This window comes from Puntigrus tetrazona, chromosome 5 (assembly GCF_018831695.1).
Source record: "Puntigrus tetrazona isolate hp1 chromosome 5, ASM1883169v1, whole genome shotgun sequence".
NCBI classification, from domain to species: Eukaryota; Metazoa; Chordata; class Actinopteri; order Cypriniformes; family Cyprinidae; genus Puntigrus; species Puntigrus tetrazona.
Window position 1 is genome coordinate 5,316,921 of NC_056703.1, and position 17,028 is coordinate 5,333,948.

General features: G+C 41.0%; 1 protein-coding gene across 1 annotated transcript in view; it reads right to left on the reverse strand.

Moving 5' to 3' along the window:
* Positions 1-16,584, reverse strand: part of si:dkey-215k6.1 (transmembrane protein 132C) — a 163,793-nt gene extending 147,209 nt beyond the window's left edge. The window contains exon 1 of the mRNA XM_043240589.1: positions 15,941-16,584. Within this exon, the coding sequence (XP_043096524.1) occupies positions 15,941-16,040 (100 nt within the window). The 5' untranslated portion in view covers positions 16,041-16,584. The remainder of the gene's footprint in view (positions 1-15,940) is intronic.
* Positions 16,585-17,028: the final 444 nt, after the last annotated feature.

Consider the following 17,028-nt stretch of genomic DNA (forward strand, 5'->3'; position numbering starts at 1 on the left):
CTCTGTGAACAGTGCTTATGGAGCAATTTAAATGTACGTCGGGTCAGACTTTTGCGTAGGATAAACCGATCAGGATGTTATTTACTGCCAAGGAGTGCAGCAATAGAGCTTCTCTCCACTTATTAACACCCCCGCACCATGATAGGCTTGCTCCTTGCTCATTCTGAGCAAAAAGACCCTAGCTAAGTAATAAAGCTTTCAAGGAATCAACCAGCCGTCATGAACCTATCGCACTGGAACCTTTCCAGACATTGGCTCTTGGTTATGTAGTATGTTATGAACTGGATTTACCTCTAGATGCATTACATATGTCGGCACATACTTTTAAAATCCGTGCCACTCTAATTTTATAGGAAAAAATTTTTACGGGCATTCACTCTGTTCTGATTTCATGCCTGGTGCTGGCAAGGTGAGACCAGGACATCTACAACTGCTGACAAGAATATTACATTATTACCACTTTCACACATGCATACTCAAAAATACCCTCACACCGACACATCTGAGATGTTTACTTTACACTTCAGTGGTCAAATGTGAGATATTTAAAATGCACGCTGAGATTTAAGCCCAATTAAGTCAGCCGTGCGAGTTAAAGACGCAAACATAAACAGAAATTTTCACATAAATATAGCTGCATTGTCTTCATCCTCTGAAAGTCTGATGTACTTGTATATAGATGCACTAATGTTCTCATTTATCAGTGTTTGGTGCTTTGATAGAGTTTGGTTGACCCTCGTCACACGCTTTATTGAAATCTGAACAGAGGAAATCATAATGAGATTATCATTTATCTTTTGCTGCTTATAGTTCATCAGTCAACGGCATTTTTGAATTGAGTTCTATTTTAGTTTTTTTCAATTACTTTGTGTTATCTTTAAAAAAAAAAAAGATTTTATCAATAAAACATGTAAAGAGGTTTCATTAGTACAGGTACACAAAAGCTGTCACTGGGCAAGTACCTTTTTACAAAGGTACATTTTTTAATCCGTACACTTTAAGTGCTAACTCATGTTCATAGGTCTTGCATATACAGGACAAAAAAAAATATTCATTTTAATTGTTAGAGAAAGGGAAATTGTCAGAAATGAACTGTTTTTATGCAACTTACTTAACATTATATGAGAACACGGACAACAAAACCAGTCTTATGTCGCTGGGGTATATTTGTAACAATAGCCAAAAATATATTGTATGGGTCAAAACCATTGATTGATCTTCTATGCCAAAAATCATTAGGATATTAAGTAAAGATCATGTTCCATCAAGATATTTCATTCTTTTCCTACTTTAACTATATTAAAACTTGGATTAGTACTATTTCATTGCTAAGAACTTCATTTGGACAACTTTAAAGGTGATTTTCCCAGTATTTTGTTTTTTTTTGCACCTTCACATAGTTGTATCTCGGGCAAATATTGTCCTATCCCAACAAACCATACATCAATGAAAAGATTATTTATTTAGCTTTAATGTGTAGTATAAACTTAAATGTTGGGGGGCAGGAAAAAATAAAATACTACTAAAGAGTATGAATAAAACACACAGACTTTTACACAGAAGCACATTAACAGAATGTTATCACACACACACACACACACATAAGTTCAGTACGTAGACCGGCCTGCTTCCCCTTGGGGCCCAGAGACCAGATGTAGTTCACTCACAATACTACTAAAAATACAGCTCTGACTAACAGAAGAGATTAATTAAAATGAACATGGTTCACAGACTACCCCTCCCTCTCTGTTTGTCTTTCTCTTCCTGTCATTCTCATGTGTGTGGGTGTCCTCTCCTGTTAAACTCTTTTTCTTTGCTTTCTGTCCTTCTCTGTGTCTCCGTTGGGATTTCACAGAGTCAAATTCAATCAAGGTTAACGTTCGTCTGCATTCAACTCTTGGATCTCCTCTCAGAAAAGCCAAGACTCAAACGAGGACGGCGTCTCTCACCTGGGATGTGAGAGAATACGTCAGGACTCGCAGGTAGGGCTGTGTGTAACAGACCAAAGCGGGTTCCACAGACTGAGCAGATTTTCACAGTGAAAGATTCCTCAGACTTTTTGCGAGAATGCTTTTAACCCCTGATACGCAGCTGTACAAAAATACCTCAGGCGGTGAGTTGTCACACGGGAAGATCAGCATTCAGCTCTTTCGTAAACACAAGACTTGAGAGAGAGATGCTGCGACCTCTCGGCTGTGATGGTTTCCACTGACAGAAAAAGGTCAAAAGGTGCGAGAACACATAAGCTGACAGACTTTGGTCTCCCTGAAGATGGATAAAAGTATATCCAGGTAAATGAGCAGAAGATAATGTTTGGATGGATCACTGAACACTGCGAGTTTGAGGTCTGAACGGGTCGACGTTGCTACTAATGCTTTGCTGCATCTGAACTTGAAACAGATGTCAAACGAGGACTGTCTCAGACGCTACACAAATCCAGACAAACACTGTTTTCGAAATGACTGCTTTTAGAGGTGCTTTTATCAACAAGGTGGCCCCAACAAGTCTTGATCTGAGAAAACCATTGGGTAAAGCTGTGGAAAAGGTCAAGTTTAGGAAAAGTACACTCAAAAATCTGTTATTTACTCACCTTCATGTCCCTCCATACGACTTACTTTTTTTATGAAGAAGACAAAAGTATGTACATGAACAAAATTACAAAGTTATATTGGCAAGTCGCAAAAGTATAACTTTAGAAATTGGATAAATTAATAAGCCTTAGGATTCATACAAAAGAACGGCTCTCCTACGCATTTCAGGTAGTTTCAGATATGCCGTATTAAACCCAGCTGACTACATATGAAAATGCCACTAGTTTAAAATAACACTTGACTGTACTGAGATATTCATATGGTATGGTTCACCTAAAGATCAAAATTCATCATGTTGTTCCCTAGTCTCTTGTAGCTAGACGTTTAGAAGGTCTGGGTACCTTGGGCGCTTTGAATGGCCAAGAACTGCCCCAAAGGCCATACACATGCAGATTAAGTAAACAGATATATTTAATTTTGTGCCTTGTTTTACGTTTAGGCGCATGAAAATGTCCCCACAATAAAAGACCAGTGCGCAAAACTCTTGGATGTATGGCCTCGATGCACAAGTTGGACCCGGGCTTCGGCGAAGCAAGTGTGTGCATACTTGTTTCCGGTCTTGCGACGTTCGCATTTACTGTATGGGGAAACTTCATACAAAACTTGGCTATATATGTATAATAATTATTTCTGATGAAAAAGCAAATAGTAGCATATTAAAGACTCCACACATTATTGCGCACCTCTGTGCACCAAGATACAACGCAGAGATTGCTTCGTGGTTTGATTATGCGGTTCAGCGTCAGTGGTTAGTCGGTCCACTGGGATCTCTTCAATCAAACACAAACCACTCAAATCTGCAATACTGTACATTTTCGGAAATTAAATTTTGTTCTGATTGCTATTTATAAGATCATAAGGTTTGCAACTGTCAAAAGAGACTCTCAGAGATTAACTGTAACTGTACAGTTTAACATCATGTTTAACATCATGTAATTGTGGTAGGTTGGCATTAAAGGAGATATTACTCAATGATTGACAGATCTTGTGTGAACACGTTCTACTCGTAACACTTTAGCATGTGGAAAAAAAACATACAGCACTCTTCAAATTACACTCAGTGATGATTTTGTGAAATGCATGAATATTCCTCATAAAGCACATGTGAGAATAAATATGTCCTAAGATACAAATAATTTGACATCTCTCTCAGAATACTCTTCTTCTGTGTCTGTTTAGGCTGGTTTTGAAAACAGCGCCACCACTCTCCCCCTTTTGTGCAACAGCAGCTGCTCTGGGCATGTGATCACAGCTTAAATCTAATTGAATGTCCTATTTTGTCACAGAGCAAAAAAAATCGACTCACTTTTTCGTGCCACGAATGATCGCGCCTGGTGTGAATAGCCACTTAGGGATCTATTGTTTTGATTCAAAAGTGCCATCACGCTGAACATTCACGCTAAATTTTCAATTTTAGAGTGAATAGGCCTTGAGACTATAAACATACTGACTCTCTTTCTTTTGCTGAACACAAGATAATATTTTGAGAAAGAGCTCTGTCTTGACCATATAATGGATGTGAATAGTAATCGTAAGTAAATTCTAACAAAATTTCGATTTTAAGGTGAATTAACCCTTTGTTGTTAGCTAGTAATCTAAATAAATCTAAAAAAAATAGTTCAATAAAGTAATAAAAAACAATCTGATCTCCTGGTATGCCAAAATCACCCAAGACATTATGCTAAACTTCTCCTTTTGTGTTCACTGGAAGTCTCCTGAGTTTAAGTAAATCATAACTGAATTTTAATTTTCAGACGAACTATTCCTTTAAGAACAGTTTCTCTGTACTGATTCCTGTGGTAGTACACGCATAACAGACATAGATGTTGAAAATGAATGTGAATATTAAAATGCAAAGAATGTAAGCAGTCATCGGGGCCCTTGCAAGTTAAACTCCAAATCTCAAAAAAAGTGCTTACTCACCCAGGCTAAACTGCACTTCCCACAATTCTCTGATGTGTTTTTAATTTGACTGCTGCTCCAAATATCTGAGGCACCGCATTACGCAAGAACAAAAATATAAAAGAGGAAAGAACATGAAAAGAATTCTGTCAACAGAATAACAGGAACATTAGCTCTGTGCTTCCTCATCACAGCATGGCTAGGCTTTTGGAGCGCAGGAGAGATTGAATTTGGGATTGACTGTGTTTTCTTTTTCCGGGGAATCGTTCGACTCTCTCTCTGTCGCCTCCAAAGCCATTATGCTGATATTCATGCTATTTATTCCCCTGCCTGGTAACAGCTCTCAGAGGAGCCATGTTGGTCTTCATAAAAATGAAGTGCTTTGGTCTGTTTATTGACTGTTTTAATAAAAACTCAAATTTAAAGAGTACTACTGACACGTAATCTTAGCCCACTGATTCTCTCTCTGACTCACAGTACTCTCTCTCTTTCACACAGACAACACTTAGCCTGTCTGGCCCGGTTATACCCTTTGGCAAATGTACGAACACACATGCACACACAAACTCACACCAATCTGATCTAATCCAAATGGAGTTGTGAGGATTTCTAACCTCTGATAATGAATGTAATTTCATTTTTATCCCAAGGACCTTCCCTAAGCTGTGCCTGAGTGCCTGAGCTTGGTTGATGTATCTGTCTTTTTCACACATACGCGCACACACAGACACACACACAGAATGCCATGGAGTTTCTTAGCACTGGGACCAATCAGCACAAGTGGTAAAACAATGTGAGTGTGTGTGTGTTTTGGCCAATGACAATACAAATATTCCAGAGAGCAGGATGGTTGATGTCTGAAACAAATAATATAAATACGTTACAGCAAGTATGTGACACACAAATATGCTGAATTAAAAATAACACTTGTTTATACAGAGAAATTGCACAGAAATTGTAACTAGAAATTGCACAAGCTTCAGTCTTCAGTCAAGATCTGATACGACTGATAACACCTTAGAAGAGATGATACGGATCCTTCCGAGGACCTCAGATAACGAAAACCCTGAACCATCATGCACAGCTACCAAATTAATTTGATCACAACGTATAACTGTTGCTGTTTATGGTGTTTACCGTATGTTTTTGTCATTAATTAACTGCATGATTTCTATCCATATGGACATCGTCTTTACATAATTACATGTAGAATTCGCTGCTTTGCAACAAAAAGCGCTGTACAAATAAACGTGAATTGCTTAGAGAGTCTGTGCTCTTACAGTCTACTGGTTCTGTAATGCGAGATGCGCGTGTAGGCAGATGAGGGAGGAAATACGGAAAAACTCTCAGTCCCTGAGCCCTGCTGGGTTCCAGACAATGCTGTTTTTGGTAAGAGAACCAGAATATATTGCATATCTTGAAATTTAAGCAACTGGGTTTGGCTCAATGACCTAGAAGGAAGCTCTCTCAAAAACTGCACACAATGCAAAAAACATGAGGCTTGTGTTTATTAGGGCTGCCTGCTAAGGCAGGAATCACCATTACTTTTGCATATATTTATGTTTTTCGTTCAAAACCCCTATTGTAGTAAACTGCACTGTTTTTGCTGCTGGATATGAATGATACCTCGAAAATAGCGCAGCTCGCTGAGAAGCTTGCTATTCTGAGGAATCAGACCTATGATTTCCACCTGGAAGATGATAAAACACGAGATGGAAAAAAACCTTAGACTTGCATTGAAGGAGGGACTCGAGCTATATCTAGGGACCAGAATATCAGAGACTCGCAAGTGGGCTCTTTTGACTCGCGCCAGTAAGCAACCACCTAGCAACCGTACGGCAATACTCTGCCAACCACCCAGAACACACTAGCATCATGCCGCCAATTTCAGAACTGGAAGACAGCACTAACATTCTGTACAAAAAAAGATAGTCCGTTCTATTTTAGGCCTTTGGCGCTGAGAGATAGGACAAGAAACAGTGCAGAAAAGATATAAACGACACAAGCTGGACTTGAATTTGCGTCGCTCGCATAAAGCAACACAGCTCTGACCTTTTGCACTCTTCAATGACGTCAACAGAGAAAAAAGACAATGAATGATTAAATTGGATGAGGTTCGGGTTGAAGCAAAGGCTAGGAGGCTGAGGAAGAAACCGATGCCTTCCGTCCTTTCACTTTGTAAACAGAGAAGCTTGCCAGGTCACATCGGCGCTCTCTCCAGTTACAGATTATCACGAAGGCAAATTGCTCACAAACACACTTTTCAACAGAACTCAGGTACATGGATACCGGACAGAGAATTAGGGCACGGAGGAGGTGATGAGAGTCCTCTTCCTTGTCTTAAGTGTTCAGTGCATTGTTCTGCTGTGATTATATGGTTGGGAGTTTGGGGACGCAAAGCTACTTTAGACAATTACACACTCGCTGAATATTGAAAGAAGTACAAGCGCTCTCTGTCTTCCTCTGACACACACACACTGCCTTTCACTTTCAATAGGGAATGCCCACATCATTTAGACTTCTTCCAATGCTCTACATACAGAAATCTATGCAGATGGCAAAATACACATTTCCGAAAATCCTTCTGTCTTCTACAAACAGCCTCTAACCTTCCCACACACCTAAAAAAAGACAAACCCATCTAATAGGAGAACCCGTGTATGCATGTATGCAGTCATTTCAGAGCAGTTTGGAAAGGAACTTGGCTTATTTTAAACCCGCTAAGTACAAAATGCGACAACTCTTTTATCAATCATGAGAGATTGTGAAAGAAAAACCAGAGTGGATGATCCTCTTCCTGTAAAAGCTTCAGGGAGGAGAGCGGCAGCTCAAAACTAAAAGATTTTGACTCTGATCTATAGAGACGTGAACGAGTCCTGAACAATGATTTTCTCTCTTCCTCAATTTCCCTCACTCTCTTTTCCCTTCCTCTTGAGAGAGACCCATACGGGCTGATCTTCAATCTTGCCGTCTGCTTGTAGGGATACTTACAGGTTAAGCCCTGGGCTAAACTTCACTCTACCGCGCAGTTCTGGATGTCCTTTCTGCTCTAACAAGAGGGAACAGGTTTAACAGAGAAGGAAAGATCAGAGACAGAGAAGACAGTGAGTGAAATTTAGAGAGAGCGCATGCCAGAGAGCTGTATGACAGCAAAAAGACAGGTAGAGGGGTAGAAGGAGGGATGCAGGTGGAAAAAGAGAAGTAAGCAGAAGAGGAGAGACACACAAAGCATTTGACTGCATGTGAAACTCAAATAATAAAACGAACTCTCCTTTCCTGCTTTCTCACTCTTTCTCTCTTTGTACCATCTTTAATTACCTCTCTCAGGAACGGCAAACGAGTAAACAGCACTTAAACAGCCAGCTGGGAGGAATAGAGAGATATGGAGAGCAGAAAGAACTCGGAGCAGTTTAACAGCGCGTGGATTGAGGAGTCCGTAGCGTATGGTGACATTAGAGAGACACACATGGCCAAAAAAAAACATCAGCAGCACAGCAATAAAGCTAATTTTTAATAGGTGTCAAAGCCCTTGTTTATATTTAAAGGAGAAGGGTGCCAGATGGATGAAAATGTTGATGTAAATAACATAATGCAATTACTGTATGACATTTAATACTATATAATATTAAACAGATTGCTGAAATGACAAAATGTAAAACAATCACATATAAAAAACAATTAACTGATTTATTAGATAGACTCACTGATATGTATACATACATATTATTACTTACTTGCAAATGTTTTCAGCTCAAAAGCAAATATGCACATGATGTAGCTATTTTGATGTATTTTAAATATTTCTTTTATAAGTAAATTAATAAATGCAATCAAACTGCTTCCCACATTTAATTTGAGTAAGAACTTTGAATCTGCATTTTGGGCATATAATAGCCCGTTGTTACTGCTTGCTTGTTGCTTGATCTGAGTTGATATTTCACTTTTTTTTACAACATACTGTACAACAACTGCAGAGGAATGTGGACCAAAATAAAGTCATGTGAAGATGCAGATGCTTGATGACTCCAGACTATTTTCATAAAGGTGATACTGCCATCGTTTACTCACCCAAGTAGTTCCAAACCTGTAAGAATTTCTTTGTTCTGCCCAACAGAAACAAAGTTATTTTGAAAAAAGTGTGTATCAGGGCTGTTTTGGGTCACCATTGACTTCGATAGTAGGAAAAAAATACAGTGGGAGTCAATGGTGACACAAAACAGCCTGGATACAGACATTTTTTTCAAAATATCTTCCTAAATTCATACAGGCTTGGAACTACTTGAGGGTGAGTAAAGGACAGCTATTTATAGTAAGCTTAAAACTCACTAAATTTCTGCTTTTGTGCTTTTAACTTGAATCATGTCCAACAAATATGTTTTAAAGTAATGAAGAAATCACTAGTTAATGTGATTAAAGTCTACTTTGTGATTCTGTTGACAAACATGCATATAGTGCATTCAATCTGATGTATTTATTGCTAGCGAAGCTAAAATAGACATCACCTTTTTCTCAAAATTCATGCGCAGAATCTGGTTGCCATGACAACCTCACACGCTTGCTGCTGCTGAATGTAAATATAGTAAAACCGCTTAAATGGTACATGGATTAAGACTTCATATGTTTACTACAGAAATGCTAAAATGCATTTAAAAGTTTGACTGACCAAATCGACTGACTTGGTTCAGCCCCTATAAGCTCAAACATCAAGATGATTTATATGTATTTATGTACATGGCAAGAAATTATCATTTCAACACCCATTAAATCAAATACTCAAAATTTCAAAAATGATCCTAATATGTCATTTCGCCGCTTTCTAAATATTTATTTCTAATTATAATCATTATAATATTTGGACATTATCATTACATCGGATTCTTTGACAAAGAGAATGACCCCAAACATTTCAAATTAATATTTAAAAATATACGACCTAAAACCAGGCTACATATGCGTAAAACAAATTTGAGACTATCAGCTTGCCTCATGAATATTAATAAGGTGATGTAACGGACTTGTGGTAAAGGCAGGTAAGTGGGCGCTAGCCACAGCAGAAGCTTTTATTCTGTCCTCTTACCAATGCAACCGGTGCACAAAACTCTTCAAAATAAGCTAATTGGACAATACAGTATTATACAATGTTTATACAATAATTATACAATACCACTCAAACAACCGTCAATCACTTCTAAGCTGTATATTAAATGCTGCTCTTTGCTTTTAAACAATCGCGGCCTATTTATTTGGCAACGTAATTGAAACTGTCTTCGTAGCATCAGTTCTAACGCGTTAGCAGACCCACTCAAAGCACTGGTACTTTAAAGAGGTACCAACAGCAGAACTCTGAGTGAAAGCAAATATCACAGGTCTCCTCTACTGCACTTACGTAAAGTTCCCCAAAGATTACACCCCTTTCTGCCTCCTAAAGCAGAGGCTGGAGAAGAGAGAGCGGAGGAGAGAGGGAAAGGTAAGTGCTGTAGGTTTGTCTTATCAGGGGAAAGCAGGCGGGGATATCTCTGAGGCCTCGGGGTGAAGGGAAAAACGCTGCTGCCATTTCACCCACAGAAAGTGAGAGAGAGGGGGAGTGAAAAAGCGAAAGAGGGGGGCAAAGAGACAGATGGGTTGTAGCACACACAGGCAGCGCCCGCTGTACCCTCTCCAGTGCCCCTCTGCCATAATGAATAACATTATGGCTGCATGAAATGTCACCGGTCCCACCCCATCCCCCCAATCCCACCTCTCAAGACGAATGGAGCCTCAAAATGTCAGATGTGCATCAATATCATTGTGAGCGTGTGTGTGTTTCCATGTGACGCGAGGATGCGGGCGTTCGCAAAGGTGCATTATTATACACGCACACAAGGATGCGACTGTCCGGGGCCGGTAGAGTTAGTAGAAATGCCAAGAGTGTATCAGAAATTTTCATGGATGACACAAATCACGCATTACAATCTCCATGATATTTAGGATCATCAGCCGCTCCGTGAAACACTGCCTGAGCTTTATAGCAGTGTTCTCAACATCAAAGGTAACTTTGGGGAAGAGCATGCTGTGCTACAAAACTCCCAATATATATATTGGTATATTGATCATTTTTAGCACCACAAAATGATAGCGCTGATAGAACTTGAACAGTGAAAATTATACATTAAAGTGGTCTTGGATTGTGGAGAAGTAGGGTTTAAATGATTGGAAACATCCAGCGTACGTCACCAGAGAGTCTATTGTTTTCACCAGAAGACCGAGTTAGGACATCTTGATTGAACATTAAGAACTCAAAAAAGTAAATAAAACAAATATATGGATTAATAATTCATTCAATAAATAAATACCCATTTTAGGCATACAATTGTAAAAATATATATTGTAGTGAACAAAAAAAATACATATCAAGAGAAAATGTAAAAAACATATACCATTGAAGCAAACGTTTTTACGTGTTCAGAATAATAAAAAATATATTTTTGAGGGCTGAGGAAATATTGACATGAAAATAAAACCTGAGCAATTACATTCTATATGGTGTTCATAAATAAGCTGACATAACTTCATCTGCTTCTTGCCTTCTAATTGGCTAAATGAAACTCTTTGTTTTCAATCAAAACTATTTATTAAAACAATACTCAGAGCGGGTCGTTCATCTGGCCAACAACCGAGAGAAACGGAAATTACCGATGAGAGGGCGTGAAATCATTCTGAACATACTCTTGCACCATGCGGAATGTTAATTTGTTTCTTTCTATTTTAAGTTGTTCACCGAGGAAGCTTTTATGTTGTGAACAGAAGCATTATTTATCTATTACTGCATCGCAGGCGAACAGAGAGCAGTGAGGTCACGCCAAGCAGACAGACCATCTGACAGAACTTATGCCAGGCAAAGTGATGGAGTGATCTAGTGCCAAGATGAGCTGTACACATACACACACACACACACACACACACACACAGCGCTGTGAGCGCTCCACCCAACTCTGAGCAAAGTCATTTAGGTCTTAACCGTGTGTGTGTGTCTGCGTGTGTATCATGCTGCCAAATCTCAGCAGGACAGGCAACATGTTGAGAAGTAATCACCCACTGAGGCCTGCGGTTAACGAGAGCCTCGATCCATCACACACACACTTTAGTAGAGCCACAGTAGAGGTCGGTGCCTTGCGGACAACCATAGACACACACCGGCCTCATAAATATATAAAATCCCATACCTGCGACATTTCACAGTCTCGGCTTTCGGTGCTTCAAACTGCTTCGCAGGCCACCACACAAGTGCTCTCTAGAGGAACGGAAAACACCGACACATAGAGCGGTCTTCACCACAAGCGCAATGACTTCACGGTGTTAGCTTCCGACGCTGCTGCTTGGAGGGCATCGAATTTTGTTTTAATGTTTTCACCCATCCCATTATACAGAGAGATACGTTTTTTCTTTCTGCGACTGCGAGTCGGCCTGAAAGGCTTATCCAGTGATCTCTCTACGGTAAAATAATTTGAGAAACATTTCATTTCCCTGAAAATGGAGCGGCTTCTTTATTGCCCTCAGAGCTTATATTTGATTACAGATTACAGATTTCATCCATCCTCCCTCGTTTCTGTCATCTCATTACTCGTTTTTCTCCTTCGCATCTCTTAAATAGGATCATTGCTTATTTTATTTCTATCTCCTCTCACCCTATAACAGCTCATTATGCTTTTCTTTAGATGCTCGCCTTCACTCGACACCGCCATCTCTATCTGAGGTCATCAGTACGACAGAGTTCAGGTAAACACTGACAGAATCACACTTCCTCCAAATTTGCATAATGAGGCCTATTTGACTCTAATTATCCTAACAAGTAGCATCACCCCTAAGCCTCTCATCACCCTCTTAATGAGCGTTAATTATTCCATCTACACAAACAAGAGCCACCTCTAACACCTCCAGTATCCTCTTTTACCCCCTCCCTCGTTCTCTCCCTTTCTCACATCATCACAGGAGAAAGAACCAAGCCCAATCGATACAGAAAATTGCCGTAGCGAGAAAGAAAAAGAGAATGATAGCCAACTAACAACACAAAAGTGCAACTCTCATTTCCAGAGCCAATACCATATGGCTACAATACATCCAAAACAGAGGGCTGAGAATATGTGGAGTCTAGCTGGCGATAATGCCAATAATTTCTCAGGAGTTCTGAGGGCATGTACGTGTTAAATGAACTGCTGGCCGAGAGTCCTTAATGACAGAGAAATACCTTCCGGCGGTCTGCAAACAGATAGCGAAACGGAGGCGAAAACAAGTTTTCTAGAAAACAAAAGAATAAAACAGAGATGTGCATGAATTCAATTTATTCATGCCTTCTTTATCAGTCCATCCAGTCTCGCTTTTGCTGCCAATTTGTATCACAGCCTGCCTTTCTTCTTCAGTCTGGCTTTGTATTTACACACATGCCCTTCCCTAATGCAAAAATCGTCTTCACAAAGTCACAGGATGAGTGAATGAATTAATAAAAGCAAAGCGGGAGCCTGTGTGTGTTCTCACCGCTATACGCAAATTCCTAAAGTCCCACGGTACAGTCACGCACCAATGATCTAATGATTTTTTTTTCCCCCTCCTCTTCATTCTTTCTTTCTGAATCCGACTGAAATCAATTTGCTGAGATGAAAGTTTTCAATTTTATTACGTTTGCAAAATGGGAACTCGCTAACTGGTCTTTCTGCAGTTGTAATGGAAAATCATTTTGGTCTTAGCAAACTTCTTTCTCTCCGCCTCCGAGGGTTAGAAGTGACTGAATCGCATTTAGGTGTTTTGTTGGGAACACAACGGAGGTTTTCTGAGGAAACATTTACCTTTAGACTCCCGATTAACGACGCTTCTTTGTTCGGGGTTATAGAGCCATCTTGGAAGCGGGGCTATCGAAACTGATGAAATTTCACGCAGTCACTTTGACGAAATCGAAAGGAGAAAAACAGAGTGGGAAATGAAAGGAGAAGGGGGGCAGAAAGAGAGAACGAAATCTTTCCTTTGGGACTTTCATTGTCTTCCTCTGGGTCATTATCTCAATTAAAAACACAGAAGATAATGATCACAGTCATTACTTTCACTCATCTGCCCCCCTCCCGTACACTATCCCTCTTTTCTCTCTGGATGCCAATCTGTGGGGAAATATCTTCTTGATTACCCCTCTTTGGCTATGGATTATTAAAAGCACACACTCGCAGCTCTCACACTCCTAGCTGTGAATCTCGAATTTAATCTGACGAATTTAAGAAACAAAGCAAAAATGCACTATTTATTGCTTTGCTAGAAAGTTTGTCAGCAAGAAAACCCACCAAGGGGGTGTGTGTCTGTGCGCATAAGCATGCCTGAATGCCTGCACGGCTGTGTGTGTGTTTGTACGAATGAGCAGAGAGAGAGAGAAAGAGAGAGAGAGATCGAGTGAAAGAGATTTAGGCTTCACAGTCTCCCTAGAGCAAATCATCTCCCTGGTGTCAGCCAACCCTCAAACATATGGGCCCCTTGCTCGGCCTGGCTCACAGACTCGGCCAGTGTGTGTGTGTGTGTGTGTGTGTGTTTGACAGCCTGATAGTCTGACAGTTTAATAACACCTCTGGTTTTGTTACAACTGTTCAGACCTGCGCTTGAGCCCCGAAACACACAGATATCTGCCCTCGGACGCCGGAGGGAGGGGAAGCTGAAGACGAGAGATGTTTCACAGTCGGTTTTCGCACAGCTAGGAAAATGAGCTCAAAGCCCTACTTGGGTCCGTCTGCAAACATCCATCTGCTTTTGTCAATTAAGCTCCTAAAACTCCCCGAAGCAACAAAAACCTTTCATCCCACTGATTTATCGATGGCGTCGTCGAGAACAGGTGCGTTTTCGAGCCTTCAATTGCAGACAAATTGCAAATGTGCCGTAACTCACTCACAGATCTGTCCCCTCAGTCATCACATCACACAGACACATGCACATTATAAGCTGTTTTCTGCTTCTTGCTTCCATTCCTCATATGCCGCACAATCCGAACAGTCCATCCTATTGTATGTCAGCACTTCTGTAGTCTAAAAGAAAAAGCATAAATAAATCAAACGGCTGGCACTTTCGTAATCACACTGACAGACGCTAACCTGTTCTCTGCAAACACAAATCTGCAAATGTTCCTGTGGATATTGCACAGTTCGCCGGACACAATTCCATGCATTCAAACCACATGCCGTCTGAACTTGAAAGTGATGTACTCTTTGCATGCAGTCCATTACGCACAGCAGCATGAGGCCACGGTTGCCGGGAAGGAGGCTTGGGGGAAGAAAAAAAAAAAACGGTAATGATGATGATGACAGTTTCAGTGCTTGATCAGCAAGTGCTGTCTCCAGAGTCAACATCCCTGATACCGTCCAAGCCCTCGCGCACTTGGGACAAACTTGTCATCCCTCACGTTCTTCAGCGCACGCTTTTCCGATTTTGCAATCCCCCACACTTTCTGTCTGTCTCTATCTCACCCCCACAGCCTTAATTGTTTGTTTGTGTGACATGTCCGGTCTCAGACTTGCTGGGATAGTGTAAGTAAAAATAGATGTGAAGGCCACCGTGGGTCCTCAGCTGGAGAGGATGAATAAAAACAGCGCGCTGCTGGGACACAAGTCTGCTCATTTCATCACTGTCTCTTGCTTCTGTGGACAACGAAAAGAGGGTGGCTCACCTTTAGCACAGCAAACATCTTTGTATGCATTCAGTGCCCACTCAAACATAACAGTGCCGTCCTATTTAAAAAGGCTAAAAAATCACATGCATCTGTACCAGACAGCACATCACATTTAACAAGCTATTATAAATTAATGACTGAATACTCCTGCAAACAATAAATTTAGCTTACTTTCATTTGCGCAGTGTTTTTGACGGATAATTGTAAAAACGTAACAAATATTATAATGTAGAGCTGAAACGCTGCACATCGGGCTCTCTTCCTTAAAGGTCCGAGAATAAACGTGCTCGTGTCACCATCACAAAACTGTCGCTTCCACGCGATATTACGCCTCAATCGTCTCGTTTCTACATCTCCGTCTTGCCAGCTAACTACGTGCATGCATAATTCACGATAAGACTGCAAAACAACAAGGTGAGAAACCAACATTTCTATTATTTATGCGCTTGGCAAAACAAAACCACACCGCCGCCGCCGTCGCCGCGCGCCAGTCTCTTCCAGCGACCATAACGCACGAACCACGAACCGCAGAAGTGTGTGCATTCATCTATAAATATTTCAAGTGTAAATTAAGATGTTAAAATGGGTCAAGTGGAATAGGGAGCAGCCTGCACCAACTTTTTTTCTTTTTTTGCGTTCGCGCTACGGACGCACTGACACAGCGCTCCGTAACAGTTGTTCGTTAACGAGGGTGCTCGTCGTTTTCATCACGCGCGTTACATTTATCCTACTCGATCTCGCAAGAAGTTTTGGATGTGCGTAAACGTTCCTTTACCTCCGTGGAGAGACGCGACGAGGAGCGCTTGCAGCAACGCCATCCGTGCAGCGGTCATCTTTGGCTTTCTGGGTAGTAACGTTTTGTTTAAACGCGACATTGCGAACGGTCTAGTTTGAGAAGTTGTGGAATAAATAACATAATCCCGTGGAAAGTCACGCGATAATGTAACTGACTGGCGTCGTCGCGGTCCCCAAAAATCCGTGTCCTTTAACTATCGCCAAAATTCCGTTAGAAACGAGAACCAAACGCTTCACTAAAGTGACGCGGCGATGTTAGACGCCAGGGAAAGTCACTGTCATTGTTCCCCTGGTGCTATTATTCCTTCAACGCGTAAAAGTTTGAAGCAAGTATAGAGGTCCGGACCGGTGGCGTTATGAAGTTACGCGCCGCAGAAGTTGGTGATGTTCTCCGCGCGTCCTACGAATCCGTCTCTCGGCGCACGGGAGCGCAAAACCACCGGCGGTCGCCGCTGACTCTCTCTGAAATGTTCCCATCGCTCCTTTGACGCTGCTTTTGCGTTAACATGTCTGATTTTTATCTGCGCTTTCCCTCAAAGAAACTTACTCGCGTAGTTCTCCTGAGACGGAAAGGCCAACAGTCAAGCTGGTGCTCCAGCGCTAAGAGCGGGAAGCGCGTGAAGAAGAGGCCAAAATGAGTGGCGTCTTGGCCGGCCAATGGGGTTTCCCCACAGAACAGGTGCACTGAAAAGGCAGCCAATCGCAAGCAAGGAAAACCCCTGATGCCCGCAACCGAGGAGGCAGATGGATTAACAGAAACGCGTTTTAATTTACCAAAACGCAGCTTTTACGCGCTCTGTTTTAGCGCTTATTAAAGTTAGGGAAACGGATATGTGAGGCTTTAACGCATAACACAAGCCTTCCAAGACCGGACAGTTCGGAATTTAGATGTTAAAGTTTATTTTTGGCTATACGAATATGACTTTGGTTCATGTGAACATGCTGACAGGGTTTAAATAAATTTACATTTTACGCGCTGAAACATTAAAAAAAAAACATAATTTGGCCAAAATTGCTTCGATCTGGTTAAATATGGTCTCTTGGACAGCTTTAAAATGCTAAAGTCCC